The sequence below is a fragment of the Malus sylvestris genome, chromosome 14, assembly GCF_916048215.2.
Source record: "Malus sylvestris chromosome 14, drMalSylv7.2, whole genome shotgun sequence".
In the NCBI taxonomy this organism is placed as follows: domain Eukaryota; kingdom Viridiplantae; phylum Streptophyta; class Magnoliopsida; order Rosales; family Rosaceae; genus Malus; species Malus sylvestris.
The window spans coordinates 6,880,249-6,890,627 of NC_062273.1; the positions used below are offsets into that span (position 1 = coordinate 6,880,249).

At 33.4% G+C, this 10,379-nt stretch overlaps 1 protein-coding gene across 1 annotated transcript; it reads right to left on the reverse strand.

The window, feature by feature from the left end:
* Nucleotides 1-1,106: 1,106 nt before the first annotated feature.
* Nucleotides 1,107-6,488, reverse strand: LOC126598977 (AP2-like ethylene-responsive transcription factor PLT2). Its single transcript, XM_050265372.1, has 6 exons — nucleotides 6,196-6,488; nucleotides 5,980-6,096; nucleotides 3,532-3,607; nucleotides 3,356-3,429; nucleotides 2,177-2,232; nucleotides 1,107-1,942 (listed from the first exon to the last, which is right to left on the reverse strand). The coding sequence occupies exons 1-6, from the start codon at nucleotides 6,486-6,488 to the stop codon at nucleotides 1,107-1,109; spliced, it is 1,452 nt and encodes a 483-aa protein (XP_050121329.1).
* Between the last annotated feature and the right edge of the window lie 3,891 nt (nucleotides 6,489-10,379).

Here is a 10,379-nt window from a genome sequence, read left to right on the forward strand (position 1 = left end):
AGTACCTTGTGATTCTTGAAATAAAATCTGTAAGTGTGCAGATGGAGTTCTAGAGTTATGTGCTTGGAAATGTATAGGTGAATTTGAATGTGGTGACGGTTAATTCAGACTTGGTGATCACTTCCATAAATTTGATATATTGGATGTTATGTTTCATGCTCAAGTGGGAGAATGTTAGTAAATAAGTATGAACATAACATTGGATCTGGTTATAGTGTGGGAATTAGATATGGAAAAGTCTTGCTAATAAGCTTTAGTAATCCTAATCGTTATGGGATTGATTGATAGTACTGATATAGTATTTCGAGTTTTGTGGACTTGAGATAGTACTGGGATTGTGTTTAATCACATATTTTAATGTGGATTGGATAGTTGAGTCCTATACTGATTCTAATTGGAGATCAGTAATGATTGTCATAGTATATAAACGCTAGCCACTGCTCTTGCAATGTACTACTTGATTTGATTCAAAGCCCTATTCTTTTAGAGCACTTCTGAATTGCTAAAGAGGATAAGGTTATCTGTTACAAAGAGCTTTCATGGCTTCATCATCGTCATCTAGTGCTGCAGGTATGTATTTTACTTCATCTTTACAGTTACAAAATTATTCTTGACTTTTGTAGTTCAATGGCATCTCTATGATCTATAACATGATATGTGAATATACATCATACAAACAAATCCCCATCAACTTGATAACAAATCGACTATAATTGACAAAAAAAAAAGAAGGCATATAGCTCGAATGGTTGAGTAAGAGCGGAACCAATCATTTAGTGGCAAAATTGACCTACCTTTTATGGGGAGGCAATATCATTATTTGTATACAAATTCCAATGTAATTAAGCAATATAATTTCATAAATAAAAAATTGAATCAATTCCAAGGATCCACGTAGGTGGAATATGGAACTGAGTTCAACTGACATACAATGCAAACCCTATCTTTTTCTTCGCAATCACAAGTTAAATATCAAAAATTGAGTTGCATTGACACACAATGGAAACTAAAATGCAGTTTGTAATCCAATGTTTAGATTGAAACTAAAGTTTCCGCAAAAGCAACAGAGAGTGATTTCTAAGTTGCTTTTGTTTATGCACCTAATTTCATGCATTACATTTAGAACCTTCAAAGTTCATCAAGAACACCTCCAGCGTAGAAGAAAAACTACTCTCTGATCCACCTGACGCGTCTTCCATTCCAAAGTCTTCAAAAACATTTCCATTTGCTGCATTTCCTGGTATAATGGTTGAGTTTCCATTTCCTACATTACCAGTTACTGGAATCATTTCATTGATGATGTCATTGCCAAGACTCTCGTCCAAACTCACCTCAGGAACCTGACTACCCAGGCTCTCGTTTGTCTCCGCTAATATTGTTTCCAAGTCCCAAGAAACCACTTGACTGCCATGGTTCTCGCTAATCTCTGCCAGCATCGTGTCCAAGCTCACCTCAGGAACTTGACTGGCCGAGGATTCTCCAATATAGCTAGGGCCTGGATCAACGTTAGTCAATCCAGGAAGGAAAGTAGGGTTAATTGTTTGAGGATAAATAGGAAATTGGGTGTTTTGAAGACTATAGGAGGAGCTAAAGTTTGGGAAATTATCAGTATTCTCGAAGGCATGGAGGAAGGGGTCTACATATTGGTTGGCGTTCGAATTATTAGCAAATGGTGATATGGTATGATAACTTCTTGGTTCGAATGACGGTGATGGTTGTACCATAGGAGTTTTCTGTTCAGTATTGTTTCTTCTGCTTTCCAGGACATCATCAGCTGAAGACCACCTTAACATCTTTGAAGCACCCTTTCCAATAGGAATCATTGGGCTCTCAAGAATTCTTTTCACATCATACTGATTTCGATCAAAATTTGTAACAGATTTTGTGCCTTTCGTCTTTATCAGTGCAACATCATAAGCTCTGGCTGCTTCCTCTTCAGTATCTGGATATAATTAGTTCAATGTGAGACAAATAATTAAGTTCTTCAAGTAGTTTGTATAAACTGAGGCATAAAGGATCTTAGGACTTACCAAATGTGCCTAGATAAAAGCCTTTGAACCCTGCACCTTTCCCTATTTTAGCTTGCCATTTCTTACTATTCGAGTTCCTGTTTCAACGGTTGACTATGAGAGAGAGAGAGAGAGAGAGAGAGAGATGGAAGGGGCTTGGTGGTTACAATACCTTGAAACTCCACGATAAATTGACACGCCCTTGCCGAAGCTAGCACTGCCTCTGAAATTTGACAAGGTATAGATACAAGAAATCAATGGATCTGGGATGACAAAATTGATTTGTTTTATTTCTATTTTACATTTTTATATAATTGTTAATAAAAAAATTTCAAAAAGACTAAAAAATGGTAATAATTAGGTACTCACTAGTGAGTTTTTTTTTTTTTTTTTTTTTTTTTTTTTTTTTTTTTTTTTTTTGAGGAAACAACATTATTTACACTAAGGGGGTGAGCTTAGCTTCGCAATAAGCTAGTAATAATGTAGTTTAAATTCATTTTTGGAGAGCGAATTTGAACCATATTATTATGGCTAGCCCAGTATGAGGCTTAGGGCTGGTTTGGTATTGCTGTGCTTTGAAAAAAAGCTGCTGTGAGAATAAGCGGCTGTGCTGTGAGAATAAGAGGCTGTGAAATAAAGCCAGTAGAGTGTTTGGTAAACTTTTTTGTGAAAGTGCTTTTGGAAAAAAAGCAGGATGATAGTGTGTCTTTTCATTAAAGGAGCACTGTAGCTCCGTGTGCTTTGAAAAAACTGGCTTTTTTTCAAAGCAGCAAATAGCAGCTTCAGCTTTTCCTTTGATTTTCAGCTTATTCTCACAGCAGCTTCCAAAATAAGCCCTTTTTTTTCAGTTTACCAAACACAAAAATGACCCTCAGCTTTTTTTCACAGTGGCTTTTTTTAAAATCACCTCAATCCCAAACGGGGCCTTAACCCACTCTTTCACCTCCTTAGTATAAGTTTGCTAAAAAAAATGTAAATACTCATACTAAGTACTCAAGTATTTTCTAAAGATAAAAAGTAAGCAGCCCTGTTGTGGGTATAATTTTTTGCTAACATGGCATAAATGTTTGCAGCCATGTTAGCAAAAAAATGGGAGCCATGTGGATAACTATCATCATTTAACATGAGTTATGTGGCATTCTGCTACGTAGAGAAAAGTTCAGGAGCTTCAATGCATAAACATTCATTTGTTCAAGGTAACCATGCACATTTATAGAAGTCTAAGTGGTATATGTGCAAATTTCTCTACAATATGCCAGATCACTAGCAAGTACCAAAACATTATAAGAAGAACAATTCTCTTTCTATGGAATATATGAGTTCAATTTGTTAATTAACATTGTTACCTTCTAAGCCGCAGCAAATAGTCATCATAGGTCATGTTCTTCATCTCCTCCAAATCTTTGGTGTACATCTCCAACTACGATATATAAAGATATGCAAGATTAGTTCCGTAAGTCCCTGTACGGGGGAATATATATAATCTTAAAGTAACGATAAGCAAATCATAATTTTAACATACTGGGAAGTTCAATCCAGCAGACTTTCCCCATAACTTTAAAGCAAGAAGATCATGAGCTCTAGCCGCATCCTCTTCTCTATCAAATCCACCTGCCAATATTGAGAACTCCACACATAACTTCTCTTTTTCATTGCAATATATTTTTTTATTACAAATGATTTCACTACTCTAAATACCACATTAAAGGGACAAAATATGTAGCTATTACTCTAAATATACACTACACTAACAGATATCATTCACCTACCATTTTTTTTTTAATATAACGACATATTTATACTAATGAGTGGCACTTAGGCTATTCCAATCAACCATAATAATTTGGCTTGAACTCACTATCTACGAAAGTCGAACTTAAGATTTATCATTCAAAAGGGGCGAGAATACTACTAGCTTGTAATATTAAATAGCTTAATTGCAGTAATTTTTATGATTCAATAGTTATCTCCTTTTTATAAGGTTGAGGATCATAAAAATTTAGTTTATCTTTAATATAGGCTATGAATTATTAAAATTATCTATATCCTTTTTTATTTTTCGCTGTGTGCCTCATTAAAAATGTAATTTCAAGTTCAAAACGAAAGAGTTATACAAGAAATTCACTCACCAACATAAACTGCCGAACGTGCGTTGATGGAAGGAACAACAAGAGAAAACCAAAGATTAAGTTAGCGAATAATTAAAATGTTGCATCATTAGTTACAAAAGAAGGGAAATGGAAAATAAAATAATTTTACCTGTTTTTTTGTTTTCTTGTATAGTGCTATCCCATATGAATGCTTCAAAACGTCCGTTTGGGTACCTATAATATAGCAAGTTCATCTTTTTTATTTTTCTTTTTATTTTTCTTTTTAAAGGACCAGTTGGTGGCTTCGCCACGATAATCTATACTTCCAGAGGCCGGAAGAGTCACATAGGCATTTCAGCATATTATCTACATTAAGATAAAATTTTGTAATGAATGCTAAAATTGTGCAATAAATGTTGGGAAAAGGGTTTGGGGGGTAAGGGAATATTTTTGCTCACCACATGGTGATGTTCACCACTTTATTTATCAATATAAGATAAATTTAAATTTCGAGATCTGTGTATTGGATATACACAAATTTCAAAATTTAAACTCATCTAACGGTGATAAATAGCTACATAGATCTCGAAATTTAAACTCATTTTACAGTAATAAATAGGGTGGTGAACATCACCATCACTTAAGAATGGTGAACAAAAGTGCACCCGGGAACAAACCGTCCATCCTTCATGGGTTTGGTTTTCCCATCTCTAAGATCTATCACAAATTTTGTTTTAAAAAAAATTATTACATTTTTTTCCCCACAATTTCAAATTTTGGATTAACCAAACATGGGTAAGAAATGATTTATCATTCCCAAGTCTCATTTTGCACATATCAAACACAACCTAAAAAGTGGGGGAGTGAGCTAAACCTCATAATTGGCTAATTATAATAATGGGGTGTGATATCCACACACCCCTTTTTACTTCTCACACACCCTTTGTTAATTTCTGTCTGTTGATCTTCTTCAATTCATTCGATTTGAATGCCGAAAATTAGAAGGGTGTGTGAGAAGTAAAAAAGGGTGTGTGGATATCACATCCCATAATAATTTGGTATGAATTCGCCTTTATTGAAAATCGAATTTAATATCTCTCGCTTACAAGTAAAAGAATAATACCATCAAATCGTAGTACTAAGTGACAATATAAGTAGTTTATTTGAATGATGGGATTGTATGTTATAAAATTCGTGAAATTTCCTTTGTGGCTAACTTGAGAATTAGGATTAATAATGTTAGAACCTAGCTCCACATCTTCTACAATTGCACAGAGAGATAGTAACAGAACAACAATATCATTTCATTCCCCCCCTTCCTTCTCTTACAATGTACTATTTATACTCGTGCTCAACTCTAACTATCACCACAAGATGATGCCATCTGGCATCCTAACAAATAAGAACGAAATTTAATGTTTATCTTCTTAGAGTCATCAATCTATAAATAAGTGATGTGTTGCTGGTGTCATGTGCACATTGCATGCGCATAACTTTTCATGAACAATACATAACCATACATATTTGAAAGTTCAAATTTCCCTGTGCAATTTTTGGACAATAAATGGTCAAAAATTAGCCTTTAGGTAGCACATTGGAACAAAATTCTTATAGAGGTCGCAATCTTCACTTATTTTTATTATTGTGTCTTTGATGTAGTTGAAATATGGGCCTTGAGTGATTCAATACAATCTTGTAATCTATTAATTCCTTTGTGTCGATACAAAATCTTGTTAGAGATTTAGGAATCAAGTAAACTCATTGGGGCATTGAATTGTGGGGAGGGAAAATGAATTTAGGTGCAAAGGAAGATGACACTAATCTAGCTAATTAGACATTGAATGTATTTATTTATTTATAACAATACAAGAAAGGCATACCTTGAAACTCCGCGAAAATGAGAGCTTCTCTCAGAAAATTTGCGTTCAGAGATTTTGCGACGCCGTTTACATTTCTTCAGACTTTTTCCACTCAAACTATCATTCTCTTCTTGATTGCTGTAATGGGAAACAATCATAGTTAAACAATACTTAAATAGTAACACAACTCTTTGATGTATAGTACTGACGTTAAAAAAAAAAGTAAGTTTTGGTTACCTCAAAGATTTCTCTTCAGAAACGTTTACACAACTCTTGATATTATTGTTGTCACCAACAAACCCCTTAACACTTTCTACAGGCAGTGATGATAACGATGGATCGTTCGAAAAGAGAGAAGTATTCTGAGTAGGCACTTCAAATGAGTTCCCAACTGTTGATATTTGAGTATTGGGTTGCAAAGGGTGCTGATTTGCTTCTGAAGTGTTGTTTTCATAATTAGTGAATGTCTCGTCTAGTTCATTAGCAAAAATATGTGACTGCTGAGAAAGTGATAGACCATCACTTTGCATTTGATGAAGGAACGAGCTCCTCAGTTTAGAGCTACTTGAATGACTTGAAAAGTGATAAGGAAAAAGAAAGTTATCACTTGAGTGCATAGTGCACACTCGATGGTGAAATAGCTGAGAATATTGTCCTGCATAAACAATACTTAAGAATTGATGAGAACTAGCTTAGCATATCTAATAAAAATTACTAAATAATAACAAGCACAACAAATGATTGAACAACTACGTTTATAATAGTTCTTGAATAGGTAGGAAACAACAAGAGGATCAAGATTATATCCAAAGACTTGACTCGAATTGGAGAATGCAATGAAATAAGGAAATAATGGAAACCAAAAATATACATATACATAAACAAAGTAGATATCAAGCATGACTTGTAATGCAACTCTACAAAAGTTTAAATAAAACTTGCTATCAAACAATGAGAGGATCACTTTAGGCCTAAAAATGAAATATAAAAAAAAAAAAACAAAACAATAGCTAGATTGGGGCCGTGAGAATTCTTGAACGAAGTTGGTCGGGTTTCACAATTATGTTATTCCACTCCAACAGAAGTTACTACATAAACAAATCCAACAAGAACCACTCGTTTGGACCCGCTCCATAAACTGATCTCATGATTTGAATCCTTTGTTTTAAGTCATCGTTATAAAATCACCCGTTGCAAAATTCTCCAGAATCAAATCTCGTATAAGCCATTTGACTATTATTGTAAACCAAACGTTCAATAACTATTAGAACATTAAACAATTTATATGATTAATTTGATTGAGTTTTAAAGAAGAATGATTTTTCGACGACCTAAATATTGATCATCCAAATCATGAGAAATGTTGTTGAGTGGACTCAAATGTTGACTTACTGATTGGTTAGATCTTGAAAACTACCTACTCAAATTCAGAGACATTTTGATATATAACCATACATAATAAATATAAGTAGACTGAAAACATGTAAAACGAAAACATTAAGCTGAATGAAATACCACAAATTCTGATTGAACAAAACTTACCCGCGATCGGAGTTTGTAAATATCAACGTGATAATGCGAGATTGTTACTCGTTCTCTTCTGTAACTTATTACTTCAGTGTTTTTTAGTTTTTTGATCAATTTTCAAGGAGAGGAAATAATTGATTATAGCTTTTTCTCATTTCTATGCAAAATGCATTGTGAACTTTTAGATATGGATAGTAATCAAGTGAAATAATAAGCACCCAAAACCAAATTATCAAACAGTTGGTAGGACATCACAAGTTAGGAAATATATCTAAATGAATGCAACAAATTAGGGAAAATATTCAACTACGAAAACAAGCAAGAGCGCAATTGATATCTATACTATATACAAATATCATAAGTTTTCTATGTGGATGATCTTTGAGTAAGACCTAAAAAATAGATGATTTACATCATTGAAATATAACATATAGAATGTGTGCTACATCCTAACTCATAATCAACCCTAGTGTGTCTGCACACCCAAATAAAAGGTTGTTCACGTCTCCTGATTCTTTTTTTATTTATTCATTCCAAATACTACAAGTGAGGAAGGCAAAATGGGACAGTGAAAATCATTTTCTTTCAACGATGTGGTCATGGTTAATGAAGAGTGACCAATTAAAAAGAAAACAGCACTCTAGCTATCACCTTAGTTTGTTAAAGAGGGAGTGAATTGTAGGTAATATAGATTTGGAAATGCTTTCATACATTAAATCAAAAATTAGTGATTGTAGGACACCACATAATAAATATCATTGAGCAAAAATGAAGGCAATGCTGATAATTTTTCATTGTCCTCAAAAGAGCTAACTTAAAAGCAGCTAATCTGATTTAAGATGATGAAAATGTATATAGACAATGCATCATCTAAAGGAAACAAGATACATATCACATTAAGTAATAAACTACTTGTTCTTCGTACGTGACCTGAATGTTTATGAAAAGTACCTGAGTTTCTTCTTTTGTGGCTGAGATCTCTTCAAAGCAAACTAAAACGTTCACAATCCTATACAGATATATTGTAATTAAACCCAAATCTAGAATTTTGATAAATGTTTCGCCGAGATGGATAGTGATGGATAGCGTACATGAAGAACAAAACGGAGAAGGGAAAGTGAACCAAGACAAGATAGAAAAGAGGAAAGTGAAGCAAAATTTAAAGGCATTACCACCAACTTACAAGTGTAAGCGTTTTAGTCCCAAATTGCTTTGCATGCGCAACAGGGTTTTAAGCATATGTCTTAAAAGGGGCTACGTTTTATGGTCTCTAAATTGCAATCCTTAGTGATAATATTAGTAGAAGTTGATGAGATATTGGCTACTATATTTAATAAAATTAAATTCTAAAATCATATATTTTTGCAAAATTAAGGTGGATGTCCAGATGCATTAACACTCAAGCTTGTCAACTTTTTGTAGAAAACATGGGTCTCGTGTCAAGAAGATGCTCATTAGTCATCTGCTACCACTTTTAAAAATTGCTTACAGCTATATTCAAAATCGTTTCATTTTGGATTCCTTTCTCTGTCGAAGTATCGTTTTTAGATAATTATCAAGATTTTAGTAATTAAATGGAAATTAAGTTAATTAATCTGTTGAGATGACTGTATTAAGATTTAGAAACTGCCTCGTATCAAATGCACAAATATCTGCAAATTAATAGTGGTTTTACAATGAAGCATGCCACTTGTCTAATTTGGAAGAGATAATGTTGTCACTGTATGCATGAAAGAAAATTTGGCTGTGTTGCCTTGAATGCTTGGAATTTATTGTCCGATGGCGCCAACAAATTTGTATTATTCACAAAACTCCAGCAACTTTTTTTTTTCTTTTGAAAAGCATGAACATAAGATATATTGGACGAAAATATTATTGAAAGTATAGAAATACTTTGTCGTACTTTTTTTTATTTGTTAACCATTCTGTTTTTTATTTTTAGTAAATTACCGATTTAGTTCATGAATTATTATCTGAGTGAAAATCAAGTCCATAATATTATTATTTTGGTAAAATAATTTCAAAAAAAAATATCAATTCATTCCTACTAAAAAATTCAAAGTTGTTTTATCCAATTTGCGGTCAAGCTATGTCACGTAACTCACTCGCGACACACTTTAAGGAGTAATATGGTCATTTTCTTGCCCTTAAGCCTATAAAGATGCATATAGCTAGGTTGCAAATCTAACGGCCAATTTACTCTTTAAAAATAACTCAATACATTTTTTTTTCTTTTGAGTTTAGAATATATAAGTTCTTAAACCTGTTAAAAAATCTTAATCATTCCTCAAGATATTATCTAGCTATTTGGTAGCATTCTTGCCTCCAAAAAAACGTTTTAAGAAAAATTAATAAAAAAAAAGGGTTTCTGTTGTAGGCATAATTTACTGAACAATTATAGAAGCTAGAGAGAGGAAAGGTGCGGCATAGAGAGAGAAGAGAGAGATGTGTAATTGTGGAGGTGTGTTCTATTCCACTCCATTGTGCCTTTATTTATAGTAATAGGGAAGGTTAATTCCTTACCCTTTTAGGATTACAACTCTAATAGGAATATAAGAGATATTCCAAGATATACTAGGATTTACACAATCACATTCCTAATCTAATAGGACTGCAATACTCCCCCTTGAGTGTGTAAATACTCAAGTAAATGGCGCATCAGGTCTTCAGTGATGAAGTAAGTACAGTTGATGAAGTCTTTGGCACAATGAGCAAATGCGGTCTCAAATCAACGGAAGAATGCATAAAAAGTAAAACTCACAAAACCTCGCTATGGTAAAACCCAAGGTGGGAGAAAAACCCATAGACTAAGGAGAAAAGTGAAAAGTTGCATTAAGTCAAAACTATACGTCTTTTGGATGCAAGTAAAAGAGCTCCCAAGTGTATGATCATCC

Coding starts and splice junctions, on each gene's coding strand:
- LOC126598977 (XM_050265372.1), bottom strand. CDS start 6,488: ATGCAAAGTGATGGTCTATCACTTTCTCAGCAGTCACATATTTTTGCT. Junction 3,608..5,979: donor CATTTTCGCGGAGTTTCAAG/GTATGCCTTTCT, acceptor TGGATTTGATAG/AGAAGAGGATGCGGCTAGAG. Junction 2,233..3,355: donor TATTTGCTGCGGCTTAGAAG/GTAACAATGTTA, acceptor GTCAAATTTCAG/AGGCAGTGCTAGCTTCGGCA.